Source organism: Pelodiscus sinensis, chromosome 1 (genome assembly GCF_049634645.1).
Source record: "Pelodiscus sinensis isolate JC-2024 chromosome 1, ASM4963464v1, whole genome shotgun sequence".
NCBI lineage: Eukaryota > Metazoa > Chordata > Testudines > Trionychidae > Pelodiscus > Pelodiscus sinensis.
The window spans coordinates 127,661,577-127,684,432 of NC_134711.1; the positions used below are offsets into that span (position 1 = coordinate 127,661,577).

Here is a 22,856-nt window from a genome sequence, read left to right on the forward strand (position 1 = left end):
CAGTTTTGGGGTTTTAAGTTTATCCTGTTACATAGACTAACTCAGCCACCCCCTGGAGCTCCAGAGCCCTAGGAGAGGCAGAGAGAAGGGCAATGGCTGCAAGAGAACAGCTGAGCATGCTCAGTGTGTCTGCCCATGCTCAGTACCCAGAAACTAGCGGGAAGTAGGACAATCTCCAGCTAGGAGCTGTCTACATTACACCGGGCCACGTGCCCGCTCCTCCCCCCCGCTGAGCCAGGCTCTTGGCCAGCCCAGTCTTTTGCCCCCTAAGTGGGAGCGCGGGTAACCTCTGCCGCAGCCTGCTGTGAGCCCCGGGGCCGCTGCCAGCTCGGGGCGCTGCCGCCCCCGCCCTGTGTCCCGCCCCGCTTGGGGCGGTGTCTCCCTGCTGGGGGCTGGCCCGGGCTGCGGCGCGAGGGGCAGAGCAGGGAGCGGAGACCATGGTGCAGCTGAGGGACTGCAAGGTGAGGGGAGCGCGGCCAGGAACAGGGGACGGGGGGCTGCGGTCTCTTCCTCTCAGAGGACATTGCCGGGATAGATTTGTCTCTGCCTCTCTCAGCCCGGCTCCTCGCCCTGGCCAGCCTCTTAGCAGCCCCCCCCCCCCCCCGTGTGACTGCTCCCACCCCGCCTGACACACACGCACAGTTCCCACAGTCCCCCCCCATTTGCCGGCGCCCGTGCTGGGGTTGGGAGCTGACTCGGTGCTAAGGGTCAGGACTCCTGGGTCCCATCCCTCATGCAAGCGGGTCACATCTGTCTGAAAACGAGGAGTGAGCCCTCTCTCTCGCAGGGGGGTGTCATTCTGACCCGTGCCGCTGCCGTGGGCGATCTTTGGAGCTGAGCTTTTGCGTTTGACCACAGGTCCTTTAAGTTCGCCTGGCATTATATCCTGGATAAAATCTGATGGACATGGCTCTGCGTCCCGAGGAGCTCACGCAATCTTATGAGGCTTTAGTGAGATCTTTAAAGACAGAGAGAGGGAAATCTGTGCGTTGGGATTACATGCAAAAATCTAAAGTAAAAGAAGGTTTAGGTTGCAAAATTGATCCGGCATATAAAGTTTGGTGCCGCCTTAATTCTGCTCCCTTGTTCATGCATCCTCTGCAAAAGAAATAGTATACAGTAAACTTCCGATAATCCGGCACCTTTAGGACCCGCATGGTGCTGAATTATCAAATATGCCGGACTATTGGAAGGCAGGGCTATGAGTGGTCTGGGGTGGGGTGGGATGGGGTGGGGTGTGCCACCCCAGACTCCTCATAGCCTCCCCTTCTGATAGTCTGGCTCTGCCCCAGGTGTCCCCGATTCAGCTGCTGCTGGTCAGTTTCAGCAGCGGCTGAATCGGGACACCTGCAGCAGAGCAGCTGGGGTGCTGCCAGGTTGGTCCCATAGCACCACCCCTCGGCGCTGCGGGACCAACCTGGCAGCACTCCAGCTGCTCTACTCCAAGCATCCCCAAGAGCAGCTGGGGTGCTGCCGGGTTGGTCCTGCAGCCCCGAGGGGTAGCGCTACAGGACCAACCTGGCAGCACCCCAGCTGCTCTGCCCCCAGCTTCCTCGATTCAGCTGCTGGTCAGTTTCAGCAGCGGCTGAATCGAGGAAGCCGGGCGCAGAGCAGCTCCAATTGTCCGGTTGCCCGGAGCACTTCCGGGTTCCCGATGATGCCGGACGATCAGGAGTGCCGGAGCATTGGATATCGGACCAATGGAGTTTTACTGTATTATATAAGGAAAGCATGCAGATGCACAAAGGAGCAGAATTAAGGTTGCACCAACAATTTGATGTCAGATTATGGATTTTTTGAATGGTCATCAAATTTCTCATCTCACTATTGGGATTCTTTTAGGAATATTTTTAAGGACAAAAGTGAAGCAGTTTACTACAGCCAACCACACCTGTGTGTAAAGCATAAATCACCCCATCCAGATAATGGAAGTCTTCTGTCTAGCAGTACATTGCTGTGTAGATCTAAAACCTCAGTTATCACATGAGATGCACCTCTGCCCTACTAGCTCCTATAAAGTAATCCTTAGGTCAAATTTCTGCTGATGTAACTCAGTTTACTTAAGTGGATTTAAAACAGCAGGTAATTGGCCTTAGGTATAATTGGGGTTGTTGATTTGGACAGGTAGCAAAGTAAGGATTTCATTTTGCCACATATCCATTTTGAAAGGTACCTGAAATGTTGAAACTAGCATGCCACTGAGGTTTAAAGAGAGACTGGTTCTAAAATTACAAGATCTGTATCATATCGTTGGCAGACATATCCTGATGCATTTTTTCTTGTCTGTCTTTCACCACTTCCATTCCATCTTCCCTATACCATTCAGAAGATTCCTCAAATATAATTTTAGTAGAGTAAAAGACTTACCTGGCTTAGCTTCATGTAAAATTTTAGGTAGATGAAATCTATTGGAAATCCACTCTTCTGCTTCTTAGAGGTCACCTAATGTGACATCCGGAAAATCAATGTGTTCAATGAATAGTCTCACTATTTGTTTTTCATATAGGCCTGGCAGGATGCTGGACTTGTCCTATCCACCACAAGTAATGAGGCCTGCAAAATGTTTGATGCCACACTTACTCAGGTATGGGTTTTGATAAATTATTATTTGAACTGCAAGCATAAAATAGTGTTGTTGGCAGCTGGTTATTAAATTGTTTCCTCTTTCTGAATCAAAAGGAAAGTCAGGTTAACAAAACTCTGTTGTAAAGAAACTGATTTCCTTATATATTATCGATGACATCAAAGGCACTGTCTGTCCTACAAACTTTGGGCAATGCAAATTACATTGACCTAAAGTTACCACAGTTAGCATATCACTCATATGCATGCATATTTGGTTAATTGGATTGGCACTGCATATACTAACCTACGGTACTTGTGTTGATGCACGGTTTGGTGTGCTGTGGTGTGCAGTGCTAACAGCTCAGAGTGGTAGGCAGCTCCTTGGGAGTGGAGCCAGAGCACACTCACTGCCAGCCCTACTCCCAAGGACTATAGGGTAGTCGAGTAACTGATAAGAATTCATGAGCCTAATCTATTATTCAGTTAACATCCCTAGTTACTACCCCACTGTAATAGAGTGCTTATGTTGGCTGGAGGCAAATTTGAGTATAGACATACATGAATAGGTTGAGAGACGATACCTTATAATCTAACTTTGGAGGGTAGACCTGGCCAGAGATAATTACCACTGAAAAAAATAAAGTCTCACTTTTTACCATTTATGTTGTTTACTTTTAAATTTCAGTCAACTGGAAGCATGAATACAAACATTGATTTCACTTGGTTTCTAGTCAGTTTTCATGCTCTATTTTACAGTATGTTACATGGACCAATGATAAGAGTCTAGGAGGTATAGAGGGATGTCTCTCCAAGTTACATGCTGCAGATCCAACTTTTAGTAAGTATAACTTTTTAATTGCTTGATATGCAGTACAGCAGTTTTATATGGTTAACTTATTCCACATACACACAAGCTGAACGGCTAGGTTAGTATAGCTTTGTTTTCATTTAGAACTTTTTCTAGCCGGCCTTTTTTTTTCTTTCCTTGAGTGTGATAATTTTTAAAAAAGCAAACGTGAAATAATAGGAGGGAAATATTGATGTCTTATGAACTAAGATTTAGGGATATAAACATGTAAATGTGTATGCTGTTAACCAATGAGCTTCCCGGGCTTCCTGTGGCTAGAAACAGTGAGCTGGAACCAATGTGAACGGCGAGGCTCAGTGGCTATGGACCCTTTAGGTCAGTGGTCCCCAACTAGCAGATTGGGATCTACCGGTAGATCTTGGAGACTCTGACAGGTGATCCTGACTGGTTTGACCAGGAAGCTCTCAAGTGCTGGCACTTCAGTAGTCCCTGCACCCACTGTCATGCTGCTCCTGCTCTCTGCTTTGGAGCTTCCCCCTTGGGAGCCTCCTGCTTGCTGTGCAGGCTGTGGGAGGGAGAAGAAGGGGGGCATTGATGCCAGGGTGTCTCTCCTCCACCCACTCATGTACCCCATCTCCACACAGAGAGAAGGGGTTGGAGGGAGCTTAGCAATGCAAACCCCTGTCATTCTCACACAGTGTGTGTGTCTGTCAGTCTCACTAATACACACTGTCCTTCCCTCTCATCACCTGACCCAACACGTATATGCGGGGCTGTTGTTACTTCTTTTACGGCTTGCAAAGTAGGTTATTTTTCGGGTTTTGACTGGTCTGTGCATTTCATAATTTTTATTTCTCTCTTACGTTTAAATGTGATTCTTTGAGTAGTGAGCTCTAAAACGCCTAACCTGCTGTGACTGGAGTAGTCATCCCTATGGTAACTGCTGCTCCTGGAAGTGGCTGGCATGTCCCTGCAGCCCCTGAGAATGGCAGAGCAGGGGGGGGGTCTCCACAGCAGCCCTTGCCTGCAGACACCACTCCTGCAGCTCCCACTGATCAATAATGGGAAACTGTGTTCAGTAGAAGCTGTGGGCTCAGTGCACGTAGACAAAGGGCAGCACATGGAGCCATGCTGTACATGCCAGCCGCTTTCAAGAGTAGTGCAGGGGTAGGGTGGGAGTAAGCTGTCTCAGCTAAACAGTGCCCAGCCAGATGCTGCATCTTGAACTCGTCCCAGCCCTGAACCTCCTCCTAAACCCAACCTCCTGCCCCAGACGTGAGTCCCTCTGCACCCAAACTCCTTACCCCAGCCTGGTGAAAGTGAGGATGGTGGAGGAAGAGGGATGGAGTGAGAAGGGTGAGGTCCTGGAGAAGGGATGGAGCAGGGGCAGGGCCTCAAAGAAGAGGTGGGAAGGAAGTGGGGGCAAGGATGTTTGAGTTTGAGGTAGATCTTACATTGAAAAAGTGATCTCGTGGTTAAAAAGGTTGGAGACCACTGCTTTAGGTAAAGTAGTGCGGGACTGCTAGCAGCTTTCCCACAGTGGGGCTGCCGCTGACTTCAAGGAATGCTGTCTAGTGTATGGTTCTTCCTTAGATACCTGGACTTTCTGTGAGGTCCTAACCTGTCTCTAGTACTCCTGCCATCTACTCCCTGTGGCTCCCATTTAAATATATCTTAACAGTTTAGCCTAGACTTTCTTCATCTGTTAAATTGCCTGTAGTTCTATGTGTCTAAATTTTTCCATTATGCTTTCTTTAGCGATGGGACATGTGATTGCCAATGGCTTGGTTCTGATTGGCACTGGGAGTTCAGTGAGATTAGACAAAGAGCTGGACAGTGCGATGAAAAAGATGATGGCACTCTCAGAATCGCAGTCATTGACTGAGAGGGAGAAGCTACATGTGTCTGCACTAGACATGTTTGCCAGTGGGTAAGTGGTTGGCTTTTAGGAGAGGAGTGGAGAGGGTTTGATTTGTATCATTCAGACTATGTACAGCGTGGTTGTGTGTTGCCATTTCTGTTCACATTTTTACTGTTACTCTGGCATATTTCATTCCACTTAAATAATTAAATGCTTAATCTAGTATGCAAAGTATGGATGTAAACTAATGGGTATTTATGTAAACGTATAATCACTGGAAATTTTAGCGTGGTGTGGGAGTTATTTAATAACAAAGGCAAGAGACGAGATCACCAAAGCCCTGACCCATGGTATTTGATTTTCATGGCTGAATCCCTGTGCTTTTGTGGAGCCATGTTGATTTTAAAGAAGCTATCTGTTGAGGTAAATCTCTTTTTACATGGATCAACTTGCAGTATCAGGATCTAAAAGGAATCCCCGCCCCCTGAAGACCCAAAGGAATCCCTGTGCTCCCTGCACTACTAGTAACAAAGAATACCTTTTACATGTTGTCTAGAAAGTGTTAAACTGCCTTCCTGGGGCACTCATGTATACACAGAGATGTTCTTTCAAGATAGGGAACTGTCAGTAGATTTTTTTATTTGACTGGAGTATAAGTTGAGAGATAATGAGATTCAGGCAATTCGATTATGCTGGCCCTGTCAATAAATAATGTTTTTTTTTTCTCTGTAGGTGTCTTCCTAAAGCTTGTGACATATGGGATAAAATTCTGCAGGATCATCCAACTGATATGTTAGCTCTCAAATTTGCCCATGACGCTTACTTTTATCTTGGATATCTTACACAGATGCGAGACTCTGTTGCCCGTGTATATCCTCATTGGACTCCTAATATTCCTCTTAGTAGGTATGCAAGAGTTGATCTTCAGATGTTTTCTATGGATCTCCACTTCTGTGTGAATGTGCCTTGTATACATAAATTAAGATGTCTCTGGTCAGCAATGTCTGTAGGGGCAGCACACAAACTCTGGTAGTCCCTGTAATCTCTGTTTGAGGATAGCTAAAGGAGTTCTAAATAATCACCCTGGCTTTAAAAATATGCATGTAAGAATTAACATCTCTTCTTGCTTTCCTACGGACCCACACTTCAGTTGTTTTTAACTGAGCGGCATCTTTGAATGTCATCAGTGTTTTCCCACTCATGAGATTTGCCAGCTTAGATGGTGTACAGCTGTACAGCTTAGACGGTGAAACCTTCTCATAGCTTTTCCAGACAGAACCATTCACATGTCCTTTCTTTCCTTCCCTGCAGTTTTCCCCAACATTCTGAGGGTGAGGTTATAAAAATAATGCACATTTCAAGCTGCCTCCGTTCCTTCTAACTATAGTAATGGAAGGATGTGAACCTCTTCAGATTTCTTGTATCCACCACAGCTTACTCAGGAGTTCGCTAGCATTTTAGTGACTGATTTTTAGGGCTTGTCTCCACTATACCAGGGATGAGTGCTGCAGCTATTGATCCACCGGCGGTCAATTTATCATGTCTGCTTAGATGCAGTAAATCAAACTCTGGGCACTCTCTTGTCAATGCTAGCACTCCACCAGGAGAAAAGAGTAGCCAGTATTGATAGAAAATACAGGACTATGTAGCACTTTAAAGACTAACAAGATGGTTTATTAGGTGATGAGCTTATTAGGTGTTATTCATGCTTAAATTCGACACTTTACGCCTGAGTCTGAATAAGGAATCTAATTACCTTACCCATTACAAAGATAGCTTCCCCAATTATCACCTCTAATATCATTAGCTCACAGACATTTACCTTCCCCCTCCTCATATCCCTTTTGTTCTGAAATTTGATTTGTCCTTTTCATATGTGTTCATTTTTTTTATTGTATCTTTTGGTATATATGATTGTGACAGTTTTCTTCCACTATTTCTTCTGAGGAAGTGGGTCTGGCCCACGAAAGCTCATCACCTAGTAAACCATCTTGTTAGTCTTTAAAGTGCTACATAGTCCTGTATTTTGTTTCAGCTACACCAGACTAACACGGCTACATTTCTATCAGTATTGATAGGAGAGCAATCTCTGCTGACCTTACCATACGCTAGATGCTGCAGTAAGTATGTCATCTTAAGCTATGCTATTTGTGGAGCTGAAGTCATGTAGATTAGATTGATAGTAAGAGTTAGTGTAGACAAGGCTTCAAAGAGTTAGTCTTAGATTCTTTTAGTTGGGATAAAATTGTAAATTTTCTGGAAATTGTTAATATAATCCTAGATATATCTTTGGTGCATTTACTAGCTGTATAGCAGGCTAGAAGATGAAGAGGCTTCCATTGACTTATTTGGGATCAGGTAAATAACAGGACTTCAAAAGAGAGAAACAGAGCTGAGGGGGAAATGTAGCCCTGGGATGCAGTTAATTGTTATCCAGTAGAAAATCAATAATACTCTAAACATAAGAATGGCCATACTGGGTCAGACCAAAGGTCCATCTAGTCCAGTATCCCTTCTTCTGATAGTGGCCAATGCCAGACGCCCCAGAGGGGCTGAAAAGAAACAGGTAATCATCATGTGATCCCTCTCCTGTCACCCATTTCCAGACCCTGACAGAGGCTTGGGACACCATTCCTACCCATTCTGGCTAATAAGTATTGATGGACCTAACTTCCATGAATGTATCTAGTTCTTTTTTGAACCCTGTTAAAGTCCTGGTCTTCACAACATCCACTGGCCAGGAGTTCCACAGGTTGACTGTGTGCTGCGTGAAGAAAAACTTTCTTTTTGTTTTAAACCTGCTACCAATTAATTTCATTTGGTGACCCTAAGTTCTTATAAAGGTTTATGTGTAGTTGGCACAACATGTGAATACATGTCTTCTCACTGTTTGCTGGGAAAGAAAAAGTTGGTCATTTCCTTGTAGGGGAAGACAATTAGAGTCCATGCTCTTTTTCTTTCTTCTACTATTTTTTATTGCTGCTAACAGTATCGGTATTATTTTGTATGACATTATTTTCATGTGTTTTGAAATATTACCTTTATCTGCCCAGTGTTAAATGGGGTTTTCCTATTGTTTAGCTATGTGAAAGGCATTTTCTCTTTTGGACTGATGGAAACTAACATGTTTGATCATGCTGAAAAGCTCGCTACTGAGGTAAGCTTGACATCATTAGTACTAAAAGGCTTTTAATTCCTGATCTTATTTAGTGAGCAGATGTTCATTTGAGAGGGATGGCTTATGACCATTTAAAATTAACTAAACAAAAGTAAGCAGCTGTGCTGAATTTGTAGCTATTCATGTGTTGCATCCTCATAATTTTTTTTTTGCCCATCTCCTAGAACTGGAAGTGACCTTGAAAGGTCATCGAGTCCAGACCCCTGCCTTCACAGCAGAACCAAATACCTGTTGCTCTGCCCCGGGCTTCCTGGAATCAGCCGCTGATCAGTTTCAGCAGCAGCTGACTTGGGGACGCCTGGGGTTCTTAAGTTGAATCTGTATGTAAGTCGGAACTGACATCCAGATTCAGCCACTGCTGAAACTGACCAGCGGCTGACTACAGGAAGCCCGAGGCAGAGTTGCTCTGCCCCAGGCTTCCTGGAATCAGCCGCTGATCAGTTTCAACAGGCTGAATCTGGACGCCAGTTCTTGCATACAGATTCAACTTAAGAACAAACCTACAGTCCCTATCTTGTACGTAACCCGGGGACTGCCTGTAATTGAAAGTGGTGGTGGTGGTGGTGGTGAAATCTGCAAATGCGTTGCAATTGTTGGAATGCTAAAGATCCGTTTGTCTGATACTCTGAACCTAATGGAGCATTTGTTCTTGTTATGGTAAAAGTGGTTAACTGCGAGGAATTGTATTATTATTTTCTTTTAAAGCAAGTGATCAGCTCATATGCTCCCTACAGAGAAGGTGTGGCGATAAATAATGGTTTTGCCCTTGCTGTATTATTCATCTGAAGCGGAAGTGTAAGGAGGGTTTGTAGAATGAAGAGTAATTTGGTGCTCTTGATTAAGACCTACATTCTCTAAAACTGTTTTGTAACTTCTCATCATTGTTAAGTAGATGCCAAAAGTGAACTTCAGTAACGATTTCCCCTTTTCTGCTGAAGCCAGTTTCACAGGATATGACTGAAGTAATTAGCAGAGATATACTTAATGTCTACTATACCTGAGAAAATAGTTTTCAGTTTCTGAATGAGTATGTACAGCTAATTGTAGTCTAGTTGGTACACATTGTGGTGTTTTTTTTCTTTTTCCATCATCAGGCTTTATCTATAAACCAATCAGATGCATGGTCTGTCCATACCATAGCGCACATAAATGAAATGAAAGCAGACCTGAAGAATGGGTTGACATTTATGAAGCAAACTGAAAACAATTGGAAGGTAAATTTCCTTAACAGTTCTTCTGAAATAGCATGTAGTGGGATTTTTTCCTTCCTACTTAATACTAGTGATTTCTCTGTAGGTGCTTTTCATCAAATCTAATACAAAATGCACTGGAATACTTTCACAAAGAGGGAGTTGCTACTGCAATGTGAAATCTTTGTTCCTAGCACTTGGGAACCAGGAAAATGCAGCCACAGTTCCATGGTTCAAAAGTTTCAGAGGAGTAGCCGTGTTAGTCTATAATAGAAAAAACTTAAAAAACAACTAATTGTCCTTCAGCACCTTAGAGACTAACAAAAAGTGTAGATGGTATCATGAGCTTTCATGAGCACAACCTACTTCTTCAGATGAATGGAGTTTAAGGGGTCCAAGATCCAAATAAATAGCAGAGAAAGAGAAGGCATGGAGAGGGAAAGGAAAGGAGAAAAAAATGGGAAAAGAATAGTCAATTAGCATTTCCATGCTAAATGATGCTGTATCAGAGGCAGCAAAGGATGGGGAGAAAGCAGTAAAGCCAGTTCCCCTCAGCGCCATCTCCGTGATGTGAGGGTGTGGGAACAGAAGCACAGCGATCAGTCCCAGCTCACACTGGGTCCTGGACCTACCACTGCTGTGGCTTTGCATTTTAAATGCAGTAAGAGCTGCCCGGCTCCTACTACATGTAAACTACAGAGTAGTGGGGGTAGCTCCTGGACCCAGCATGAGCTGGGACAGAGTGCCTCCCCTTATTGACTAACCATGTAGTCGATGCAATTTTTATCCACCACACAATTAGTCACCTGCTTCTTAACATCCTTAACCTAAGTGACTTTTGAGCCGAAGTTCTAGTTCACTTTTGGAAGTAAGACTTAAGCTATGAAGGCACCTAGGTGAGTTTGAAAATGTACCTTCTTTCTTCCTGGTCAAAAACGGTATGGATCATCAATGGACTTTTTTTGCCTGTTAGTTTTATTTTGACAAATATATTAAGGAGCTGCTTCGCTATGTATTTTATTGTTTTATTTTCTTCACTCGAACTGATCCACCAGCAAAATAAATCCATTTGCCCCTTTTTTCTTTCATCTGAATTAGAGCAGTCCACAGGATTGCACTTCCTTGGGAAATTACAATTTAATTTTGTGTGACGCTCATAATTGGCAGCACTAAGCAGCTATGTTTTATGCATAAAGGGGAGCCAGTAATCTTACCTGTGTGACATTTGTGACAGATTACTGTATAGTCCAAATTTGGTAATATCACTTTTATGTTACATGCTTAACCACCTGACCCAGTAGTCCTTTTTGCAGTTTAATGTTATACAAGTGATGATAAACTACTGGCTTATGTAAATATCATAAAATGCTAACATACCCAGAACACATTGCTTTTCAGAGGCTCACATTGCCATGCTCACAACTTACATGAGCACATTGCCCTCCTTATAATAAGATGAATTTTAACCAAACCACTGTGCAGGAATTGTGGGTTTTAGAGTCTTTTTGCTTATTTGAATTGTCACAAATATATTGTTGATTCAGATTCCTGATTGTTACACTGGTGGGAGCCTGTTGTTTCTTTTGGCTTGGTGCCAGCATAATGGAGAGGAGTATTTGACCTTATGCTGTCAGCTTGTGGCTGCAAAGGTGTGCAGTCCCATCAGTGTGGAGGTTTAGCAATAAAGGTGCCATTGAATGAGCCAGAGTCTGAGTCAAAATGCAGTTCTGCTCTGAAAAGTGGCGCTGTAGAAATAGAATTGAGAGGTTCCATATTTGTGGGCCTCTATCCTCAAGGAGCAAGTGTATTGAATAAGAGGGATCCATAGGCAGTTTTCAGAGTGGAACAACGACTGCTCTGCACAGGTAGATGTCCAGTGCAGCTCCTCCATAGGGAATGCATCCAGTGGCCAGATACATGGCTTGGTAAATGACTTTAAAATGGAGGTATTGATTAAAGGAATGGTATACAGGCAGTCCCCGGGTTACGTACAAGATAGGGACTGTAGGTTTGTTCTTCAGTTGAATCTGTATGTAAGTTGGAACTGGCATCCAGATTCAGCCGCTGCTGAAACTGACCAGCGGCTGACTACAGGAAGCCCGAGGCAGAGTTGCTCTGCCCCGGGCTTCCTGGAATCAGCCGCTGATCAGTTTCAACAGGCTGAATCTGGACGCCAGTTCTTACATACAGATTCAACTTAAGAACCTCAGGTGTCCCCAAGTCAGCTGCTGCTAAAACTGATCAGCGGCTGATTCCAGGAAACCCGGGGCAGAGCAACTCTGCCTCAGGCTTCCTGTAGTCAGCGCTGGTCAGTTTCAGCAGCGGCTGACTTGGGGACACCTGGGGCAGAGCAGCTGGGGTGCTCTGACCCAGGCGTCCTGATCCAGCCGCTGCAGAAACTGACCAGCAGCGGCTGAATCAGGACGCCTGGGGCAGAGCAGCTGGGGTGCTGCTGGGTTGGTCCAGTAGCTCCCAGAGCGGCGCTACGGGACCAACCGGCAGCGCCCCAGCTGCTCTACCACAGGCGTCCAGAGAAAAGCCTGGTCTTCTGGGGGGGTGGGTGCACTAGCTGCGCCCCCCCCTTCCCCCCAGCAGACCAGGGAGATGCGGGCGGTGGACCGAGACGCACTGCGGTCCCGCCGCCCGGGTCCTCCGCGGCTTTGCTCCGCGTCTCCCTGGTCTGCTGGAGGCCTCGGAGGACGCTGCCCGCGTGCTCCGCAGCTTTGCTCCACATCTCCCTAGTCTCCTGGGGGGGGGGCTCTCCCCCCCCCAGCAGACCAGGGAGATGCGGAGCAGCTTTTCTCGCCCCGGAGGACGCGGGCGGTGGGACCACGGCGCATCTGGGCGTCCCGCTGCTCCCGTCCTCCGGGGCGAGAAAAACCCCGTTTGTAACTGCGGATCCGACATAAGTCGGATCCGCGTAACTCGGGGACTGCCTGTAGTGTGGAGATTGGTGCTCCTGTGGTTATAATGGAAGGGAGTCAATCCACCATTTCTTATAGCCTGTCTTACCCCTCCTTCAAGAAGGAGTGGATGGTAATGTTCCATCAGTGAATTTGTTGTAAGGACCTATATGGAAAATGAGAAAAAGATGGTAAAAGCCCCTGGAGGTATAGTAAGGTCCTGACAATAGATGTGCTGGCAGAACTTGAATGGATAAAGTGAGAGAGCTTGTGGAAACAACAAGGGTAATTACAGAATAAACAGAGGGTTGCCTACACCCAATACAATTATCTGCTGGGTAGTCCAAGACACCTCATTGTGACCTCATTACATTCCTATCAGGTGTCTCCTGTCCTTTCACTATAGCTAGAAAACAGTTCTTTAGTTCCAAGATCCACCAATCTATTATCCCCTCAGATTCACAGCAGGAGAATAGAGCCATCTATAATCAGCTGGCTCAGTTTAAGTTTAAAGAGTTTAAATTGGAAGTAAAATATTTTTCTCTCTTCTCAGGACTGTGACATGCTAGCTTGTCATAATTACTGGCACTGGGCTTTGTATTTCATTGAAAAGGTATGATGAACACACTTCTACATCTATGTGCTATCCCTTCCAGGTGGATGAATATTCTTATATTAGTAGGCAATCCTGACAAGAAGAGTATGGTCTGATTTCCTCCCTTCTTTCGGTTTGGATGTTTTTTTTAATATAATGTGGTATAATCTGTGGTGTTTGAAAAATACTTCAGTAAAGTACCAAAGTGATATTTTAGAAGGAAAATATCTAAAATCAGGTGTATGTGAATGTAGAGAAATTACTATGATGCAAAATTAAATATTACACTAAAAGAATGTCAAGTAAGTAATTGCACTGTAAATATGATAATCAAAAATAATAACCTGAAGTGAGCATTGTACACTTTGCATTCTGTGTTGTAATTATAATCAATATATTTGAAAATGTAGAAAAACATCCAAAATATGTTATACATTTTAATTAATATTCTGTTGTTAATAGTGCAATTAAAACAGTGATTTTAATGTGATTAATGTGTTAATCACGTTTTTTTAGTTGATTTCCTGATTTAACTGCAGTTAATCGACAGCCCTAGTTAAAAGCGCATTCTAAACTAATTTTGTGATTGAAAGATGAACCTAGTTCTGTAGTCTTTGCATATGCAAAATTCCCATTGAATTCAATACACATTTTGCTTGCATAAGGGACTGGAGTTAGCAAAAATAACCTGTAACTGACCACTAGGGCTGTTACCTTAATGTATCAGAGATTATATATTGTTTAAAGTATTTTGGATATATAGAAACTTTTACAAATATATTTATATTGAATGAATTGGGTTGCAATAGGTACTATGTTTTTATGTAGGGGAGCGCTTGTTTCAGATACCAGATTAGATATGAGGAAGAAGAATTAATAGGTAGGCTATGTTGTATGTGTTCCTGTTTAAATTTATTGATGGGATCACTGATATCATTATAAAAATATGTTATTATTGGAGTCATTTTTGGATGCTGTATCCTAAAGCTCATCACACAATCCTCCTTTGCTTTTGCAGGGTGACTATGAAGCAGCTTTGACAATTTATGACAATCATGTGAGTACAAATCAATTTTGATTTAATTAAAACATTCATATGCACATCCCTCATTTTCTATATTAGCAGTGCACAACCCACGGCTGTCTTCCGAGGGCCAGCCACCATTTTTTTTCCAGTGTGGCAGGAGAGTGGAGTAGCATTTAAAGGGGCTGCGCTGCCTTTTTTTGGGGAAGGAGGGGGGGCGGTGCTTAACCAAAATTTTCCCAGAGGTTGCACCAGGAAAAAGGTTGTGCATCACTGGTTTATATGACACAAATATATGGTAGGGATGTCAGTGTGTAGTCAACTGCACAATTAACCGACAAGCCTAAGCTTATTCATTAATCCTGTTGACTATAGGCAGTGGGGTGGGGAGAGGTGAGAGCTGGTGCCCATGGGGAGCCAGGTGCCCATGGGGTGCCCCACAAGCACCAGACCCCATTGAGCTGGCTCTCCTTCCACGCCCCCACAATGCTGCCTCTGACAGAGAGGCAGCAACATGGAAGGTGAGAGGACAGGCTTTCAAAGAGGAAGCAGCACGGAATGGCAGGGGGCTCCCCAGGAGTGAATCTGGGAGCACAATGGCTGCCAGCCGCATCCCTCCTCCCCCCCCCCCCCGGGGACTATTGAATAATTGTGTAATCGGTACGTTTTCATGTGGTTACATGATTATTTAATTAATAGATGTCTAATATCCCTAATATAAGGAAGTGGGATACCATTTTCTGGTTTTATTTTCAAATATTTAATTGGTATTTTAAAGTGATTATTCCACTTAACGAAGAAAAATACATGTGAGGTTACACCGTTGACCTTAAAAAGCAGTGCAACTCCCCTTTTATATCTCATCATTATATTTTGTTCATACTGTGTTTTAGAAGCAACCAACTTTTTTAGTGTTTTCCAATTATTTTTATTGGTACCATTTGTCCAATTATCTTTTGTCAGATTATTTTAGATAATTTTAAAAGTTTAACATTTTGTAAAATAGTTTTTCTATAAATGTAAGATGTCATGATTAAGGCTGAACCTCACAGATTAACTACTCACAGAGTAACTACAGATAATTACTAATTTCACTCTAATTTCCTTTGTGATGTCTTTTCCTTTTTATGTGATTTGTTAAAATTCTTCCCTGCTTGATCTTTAGATGAATTTTTCTAAAATAATCCACAGCAAACAAACTAGGAGTCAGCATAAAAAGTCTCGTCATGCCTGTTTTGGTGTTAAACTTTATGAAAATATCTTGTCCTAGCTAGTAACTGTAGCAAAGTATAGTAGAGTTTATGGCTCCATTATGGGAAAGTAGAGGTCATAAGAAAAAGTAGTTTTCACACTCGCTGTATTTGATTTTCATAAGTGGAAAAACAACAGAGAAAATAATATGAATATTATTTTTGTTCTATTCCTCAAAGACGTGATTAGGTTTGTTACAAAATAGCTATATCTGGAAGAGTAAAGAGACAGAATTAATTCTGAACTATCATTGTAAGTCTGATTCTCAAATTAACTTTGCACCTAACTATACATAATGTTGTTTTAAAATGCTTTCTGATTGCAGATTGCTCCCAGATGCCTCTCAAGTGGAAGCATGCTAGATGTGGTAGATAACTGTTCCATGCTGTACCGGCTTCAATTGGAAGGTAAGAATTGTTAGGTTTTGCTTCAGTTCTATTTGTTTTTCTTAAAATGTGCAGAAGAAGATTTACAAAAATATATAGAGCAGTCTGAGCAGTGGGTTATTTTAGAGAATAAATTCTTTAAAGAGCTGTGAGTTTTAAGTTTCTATTAACATGCATTACCATTATTTCGCCCTAGAGTTAGTTAATTTCCTGTGAGCACTGCATTCCTTTCAACTAACATAGATCATGTTTTTCTTTATTGGGCAAATTTTACTTCCTCTGTTTCTTGGCCTAGTTTAAAAGGTCATGCATGTAAGTTGTTAAATAGCTATTCACTGCTCTCACAATCAACATTAGTATTTTAATTCTAATTTTTTATATTTGGAATAAATAGTCTGCTCTAGGTATTGTGCCAAGCATTCTAACAGTTCCATGACGTTAAATATATAGCCAGCAGATTTTAACTTTCCAAAGTCAAGTTGAATTTAGAGTTCCAGAAAAAAAGACTTGTTTCTAAATTGTACGTAGTAATTTTTACAGAACCCTGTTACAGCCAGTCATGCTGCATACATTTATACGTTCAGCCCAGTATTAGTAATCAAATGCCACAGAGGGATACAGAATAACAATTGTAGGCATTATCCTCCTTCATCTGTGTTTGGAGGGAGTCATCTATTGCATGATTAGGATTGAACCATATCTAATGAGTTGCAGGACCCTAGTGGCTGATGGTGTTTTTGGAGATAAGCAATAAAATATTTGCTCAAAAGTGGAAGATGTAGTATTGAGGGGTAGTTTACAAAGCCTGCTGAGTTGAGAGTTGGTTTTTAAAGCTTCTAAACGGAATGAAACTGGAAGTATGTGCATATGCTAAAGAAATTACTTTGCAGTGGAGTTTATTTTGAATCACCTGTATTATTCATAGGTGTAAAAGTGGGAGACAGGTGGAATGAAGTTATCCAACTCACAAAGAAACACACCAAAGACCATGTTCTGCTTTTCAATGATGTCCACATTCTCATGTCTTCGCTAGGAGCCAAAGATCACAAAACCACCAATGAGCTTTTAACAACTCTTCAAGAACTTGCCAAGTAAGAAAATGAATTAAAATGTTGTTCTGAATAAATATTTTCCCTTTCCAAGGTTTGTTAGAATTATAATTAATTGCTTTCAGTTTGCTAAGTACCATAATATTTTTTCTGGTTTAGGCTGTTTTAGCCTGAACTCTGGTGTCAGTAGGGTGTTGTCTCTGAAATTTTACAATAAGGATTTCCTAATAATTACTTTTGCTTGTGAGAGTGTGTAATTGTCTAGAGTATGTATTTAATCTTGTCAAACAGCAGTATTCTCATCCAAGCATTGCAGAGGTTTTTTGTTTTTTGCTTTGAGCAGTTGTGGCATCTTAACCTGTAAGTGGGATTGTTTTCCTTATAATGGGTGTACTAGGGATGTATGTGTTCATTGCTCATGTCTTACAAAGTAATAAAAAAAACTTTACAAAATAAGCCAACTACTTATAATAACCTTCTTGCTCTGATGCATCAATTCTAAAACATTGTTCTGTGTTCATTATTCATGACCAGATAGCTATAAAGTGTCCACACTGACCATCTAAAATTTGTTATTAAGTTTACAAAAAATTGTCATTTTCACATGAAATGGAGTTTAAAGGGCTGTCAAAGTTTGCTAAGATTTAGCAACTGAGTTCTTCAGTAATAATTTTAATATTTTTGCATTTCATCAGAATAGAAAAATCATTTTCCATGTCATTGTTTTTGAAAAAAAAATGTCTTGCTCTTATTTTGCTACTGATCGCCATTACAGGTAGTATGAGCGTGATAGTCCACTTCATTTTTCCTGGTTGTGTTTCATGTATACAACTTTTCTGTGGGTGAAACTGAATTCTCTTCTTTCTTCAGTGCATAGCCAATTAGTGCTAGTTACTTTTGAACTTTGGAGCCAGATGCAAGATAATTGTAGCATGAAGGTATCTCAGAACACTTGGAAATGGAGAGGGCTAGCAAATAGGCAGACTCCTACCGTGGCAGCTGTTTTCACTTACAAAGGAACGGGAGAGCATGTGATTTGTTTTTCAGTTTGCGGAAGAGACGTGCTTATCTGTATTTTGAAGGGTGGGGGAAAGCAACCCTTCTCCACATGACACACAACTTGCTAAATATAGATTGTTTACACATAGCATTGGAAAGATGATAGCAGGGCCTTTACAAACCTTACATAATAGGGCAGTGGGGTTAGAGTGTTCTCACTTTATATTATGGCTCCATTTATAAATGGTATATGAAAGGTTACTATGGGTATGTCTACACTACCCTCCTATTTCGAAATAGGAGGGTAATGTAGGCATACCGCAATTGCAAATGAAGCCCGGGATTTGAATTTCCCGGGCTTCATTTGCATAAGCGGGGCGCCGCCATTTTTAAATCCCGGCTGGTTCGAACCCTGTGCCGCGCGGCTACATGCGGCACGAACTAGGTAGTTCGAACTAGGCTTCCTAGTTCGAACTACCGTTACTCCTCGTGGAATGAGGAGTAACGGTAGTTCGAACTAGGAAGCCTAGTTCGAACTACCTAGTTCGTGCCGCGTGTAGTCGCGCGGCACGGGGTTCGAACGAGCGGGGATTTAAAAATGGCGGCGCCCTGCTTATGCAAATGAAGCCCGGGAAATTCAAATCCTGGGCTTCATTTGCAATTGCGGTATGCCTACATTACCCCGCTAGTTCGAACTAGCAGGGTAGTGTAGACATACCCTCAGTGATTGAGTGATGTTTGTAACACGCTTTTAACATGAGTAGTGTGTGTGAAAGATAAGTACAACAGTAGAAAGTGTTAGATGAGTCATGGTTGTAAGCAACTTATTGAATTGTTGGATTCACTAACAGTCTTTCAAAGAATAGTAATGCCTTTACTCTGTTTAGAAATAATTGAGAAATAGAACCTTAATATCCAGTGTTGATGAATTTTGTTTTGGACATAAAGTTGCAGAACCACTCTGATTCACATTCTGTGAATATTATCCTCTGAGGCTTAAAAGCGATTGAGGAAAAAAATATAGAGTTGAAAAACCACAAAATCGGATTTGCCTACTACAAGCAGATCATGATGGACTCTTTTTCTTTTTTTATACTTACTGTACGTGCTGTGGAATTTAAACTTTAGTGAATGCATATTTTGTAAGACATTTAATGAGTTTACACTTAGTATTGTTAACCCTTCACCAAGTATTACAGTGCTCTCCTCTGCTTGTCTCCTTATCTTTACATTTTATTGCAACTTTGTCATTGTTGTAATTGCTGTGCATGGCAACAGTTTGACCCAATAAAGTAAAACTTATTTTTATTTTATTTACATTATAAAACAGATCTTGAGAGGCACAAAAATATCTAAAAACCTAAATATCAGGTTAAACTTGATGTTTACTAAGCCAAAATGAATAAATAGGACTATGAAAAATATAAGATACATTACTTTAAAATACAACAAAGTTGCTAAAATGAGTAACCATAGCATTCAAAGCAACCAACAGTCTGTTCTGTATTTTCATGACTTTCTATTAAAAATGTAAGATGAGTTTGAATATTTTAAAGATAAGTTTGTACATTCTCTCATGCTGTATATGGTATAGATATAGATGTAGATATACTAAAAGATTTACCTGGCATTACTTGGCTCCTTAACTCAATTACTTTTTGGCTTTTGGAAAATAAAATAAAAATCCTTGCTCTGGGGTGGAGCTGAAGATGAGGGGTTCAGTGTGCTGGCTTCCCCGGGGAGAGAGGACTACTCCAGTCCTCTCTCAATAATGCAGCTTGGGGGCAGATGAGAAGCTCCTCTCTTATGGCCGCTGCAGCTCTACAGGTACAGCTTGGGCAGGACTGTATGTACCCTGGCTGGGGCAGGTCCAGGTTCATCTGCTCTTTATGCTCCCGGGCCAAAGAGAGGAATGCAACAAACTGTGCACTTTCCCCTCACTCTCTGATGAAGGGGAACAGCCAGTAGTGTCCCCAGGGCTCTTGCTACACTTCAAATATGAAAGCGCTGCGGGGAGCATGGAACTAGTGGGGGACTCAAATAGTCTCCCGCTGACTCTGTGCTCTCTGCAGCGTTTCAAAGTGGCAGCGCCAGATGGAGCCTGGGGTCAGCTGGGGACTCCGGGCTGCACACGGCATTTCAAAGCTGCAGACTGCGGGCTCCACATGGCTCTGCTGCTTTGGAACTCCCAGCTGGCCCTGGGCTGCATGAGGCATTTCAAAGCATCAGTGCCATGTGGAGCCAGGGGTCTGACCCTGAGCTCCACATGGTGCTGCCACTTTTAAGCACCCTTTCTTCTCCCCCTGCCTTGTTGCCTCTTTCTGATAGCATTTGCTTATCAGATAGTCGACTAGTTCACTAGTAGTTCACATTCCTAATGTAGGGGGCATGCCACCAGCTTAGCCCTTTGACCTGCTTGGTGATTGTCTCTCTTCTGTATGGTTTTATGAGAAGCAATTCCCTTCCAGGCACATGTCATTGTCCTGGAACAATCAAACCCTTACCTTGTATTAAGTTATGATAAGAGGAATCTGAATACTGATTTTAGAGGTTCTAGATCTTTCTGTTTAGGAGGGGTTCTTGAACAAATAGATAAATTGTCTGTGTGTACATAATTTACCCTATGACTTTTCATAAAGTTAGTGTGCCACATTATTATTATTATTTATTATTTATATTCAAGTGCCAAGAAGTTCTACTCATGAAACCGGACTCGGCTGTATTAGATGCTATGTACACAGACACAGACACCCACACCAATTCAGAGTCAACTAGCTTACATTCCAAGCAGTTTAGGAGTACTGTTTCTTACCTTTTTGTTGTTAGTCCCTTAATCAAATTCAGGAGCATAAATTTAGCGTTCCATTTTCATAGTGTTAAGTTGTGTTAAGTACTTATACAAATATATAATAAATAGAAAGCTAAGAAAATGCTTCAACTGACAACCGAAAACCTAAATTTTAAACAGAAACCCATGTTCCGTAAGACAGAGCTTAATTTTGTTTCCCTTTGTTTTCATCTCAGAATTGATAACAACCTGTATTAATAAATAAACTATTTTATTGGGTCATTAATCTGTGTACTCTTTCTCTTTTCTTGGATGGATCTTGGTGTTCAAACAAAATTCTCTATTGTGTTATGCTGTGGGAGGTTGAAACCTGTGGAAGCTACTGGATGTAAAACCTGCCTTTTATTCAGGATAATGTAAGAATGTGTTAGGTTTCTCTTGGAGTAAGATAACAGAAACAATAGGAACCATTCCCAAAACATAGTCCATAAGCAAAACTGGTCAGAAACTGAGCTATGTGGATGCTAAGATTTGCTGGTTGGTGGGTAGGTGTGTGTGAGTAGCACTTTGACAGACAAGGCAACCAAAAGCCAGAGACACCCAGAAAAGCACTTGTAGCATGACCCTGAGGGAAATCTGAGAGAGCTTTCTGAACAGAGTGTTGTCTGGAAAAAAAGATTGGGAAAGTAGAGCAGAAAAACCTGTCTTCTTTTATATGTTGTTAATTTCCTTCTGTGTCAAGTGAAACATGACTCTCTATGTACCTTCTTTTTAATAAACAGGTTTGCATCAAGAAATATCTGACTTTCTTACCAAAGCTGCGAGTCTATCCTAGAAGTCATTAAAGTCGTGGATCACCTGACTTTCTGGGACCTCTGACTTCCACAGTTGCAGTTTCCCCAGGGTGGTGGTGCCAGCTGCCCCATGGTGCCAGCTGCCCCAAAGATTGCCAAAGCAACAGCAGTCCCAGGCTATGTCTACACTGCAGACTTTTGCACAAGAGCCCTACGCCTCAGAAGAGGAGGTTTGCAAATCTTGTGCAAAAGTTTTTTTTTTGCGAAAATGGACCCATCTACCCTGCTTGTTTTTGCGCAAAAACCTCTTGTGCAAAAAGCCTCGGAGAGAGAATATGCTTCATTAGCATACTCTCTGCCAGCAAAAGCCTGCAGTATAGACGTAGCCCCAGTGGGCCTCCAGCAGCCAGGGGGAGTCAGCCTGTCACGAGCTTAGGGGCTAGCCATCAGCTAAGATTCAGTCGGGTATTTACAGTAAAAATCATGGACAGGTCACAAGCCATGAATTTTTGTTTGTTGCCAGTTTTTGCTTTTCACTGATGATTATCTATGACTGAATCTTAGCCTTACTTATCAGTTTCTCCTCGAAATGGAAATAATCTGCAACGCCACTGATGACTGACTAACTACTGAGGTCAAAAGAGGCTCTGGAAAGCATGTTTCCACTTGTCCAATTAAAATATTTGAGATTTCAAAATTTTTAAAGTCACATCAAACAAGAGCTTCAGGGGAGTAGCCAAGTTAGTCTGTACAGGATAAACTTAAAAAACAACAAATGGTCTGGTAGCATTTAAAGACTAACAAAACATGAAGATAGTATCATGAGCTTTTGTGGGCACAGCCCACTTCTTCAGATGACCAGCACCATCATCAGAACAAGGTTCTTCTTCGAGTACATGTCCCTGTGGATTCAGGAAAGGGTGTGTGCACTCCTCTGCAAAGCAGTATCTATGGGCCATTGCCTCAGGTCACAAATGCCTCCGTCACCCAAACACCCTCCCTTACCTCAAGCTCCCTTCTGCACCCAATCTCCATCCCAGACCCTGCACCTCCTCCATTAATATCATGAAAGAGCGCAGTCCTTGACCACTTTCCACATTTCTTTGAGTGGCCCCCCCAGCAAAAATTTTTGCCCACCTCTTACTCTATCCGCATCCGTTCCACTCCTCCCGCTCCATCCTCTTCACGGATGCGTCTCACTGGGAAGTCCTTAGATAATAAGTTCATTGTCTTTTCCTTCTGGGAGCAATAGACCCAGTTCCACTAGAGTTCATTAGAAGAAAGTTCTGTTCCTGATGCTTACTTGTGCTCAAGGGAGATGGCGTGTGGAGACCAATTCCAGTTCCTGAAGTCGGGAACAACTGTGTCCTAGCACAACACCCTAGAATAGTGATACTAGTTACTATAATCCCATCCTTGGAGCCAAGAGACTAGTTCATTGCCCTCACCCTACAGGACAGCTACT

At 42.5% G+C, this 22,856-nt stretch overlaps 1 protein-coding gene across 2 annotated transcripts in view; it reads left to right on the forward strand.

Annotated features, from left to right (window-relative positions):
- The first annotated feature begins 256 nt into the window (after positions 1–256).
- TTC38 (tetratricopeptide repeat domain 38) overlaps positions 257–22,856 on the forward strand; it is a 29,525-nt gene continuing 6,925 nt past the window's right edge. The window contains exons 1-11 of one of the 2 annotated variants that reach the window (XM_025180910.2): positions 257–461; positions 2,507–2,584; positions 3,322–3,403; positions 5,132–5,303; positions 5,967–6,140; positions 8,316–8,391; positions 9,507–9,626; positions 13,059–13,118; positions 14,119–14,157; positions 15,701–15,782; positions 16,687–16,852. In XM_025180910.2, coding sequence (XP_025036695.1) covers positions 438–461; positions 2,507–2,584; positions 3,322–3,403; positions 5,132–5,303; positions 5,967–6,140; positions 8,316–8,391; positions 9,507–9,626; positions 13,059–13,118; positions 14,119–14,157; positions 15,701–15,782; positions 16,687–16,852 — 1,073 coding nt within the window. In that variant the 5' untranslated portion in view covers positions 257–437. The remainder of the gene's footprint in view (positions 462–2,506; positions 2,585–3,321; positions 3,404–5,131; positions 5,304–5,966; positions 6,141–8,315; positions 8,392–9,506; positions 9,627–13,058; positions 13,119–14,118; positions 14,158–15,700; positions 15,783–16,686; positions 16,853–22,856) is intronic. The other variant, XM_006115479.4, reaches the window with a different exon arrangement.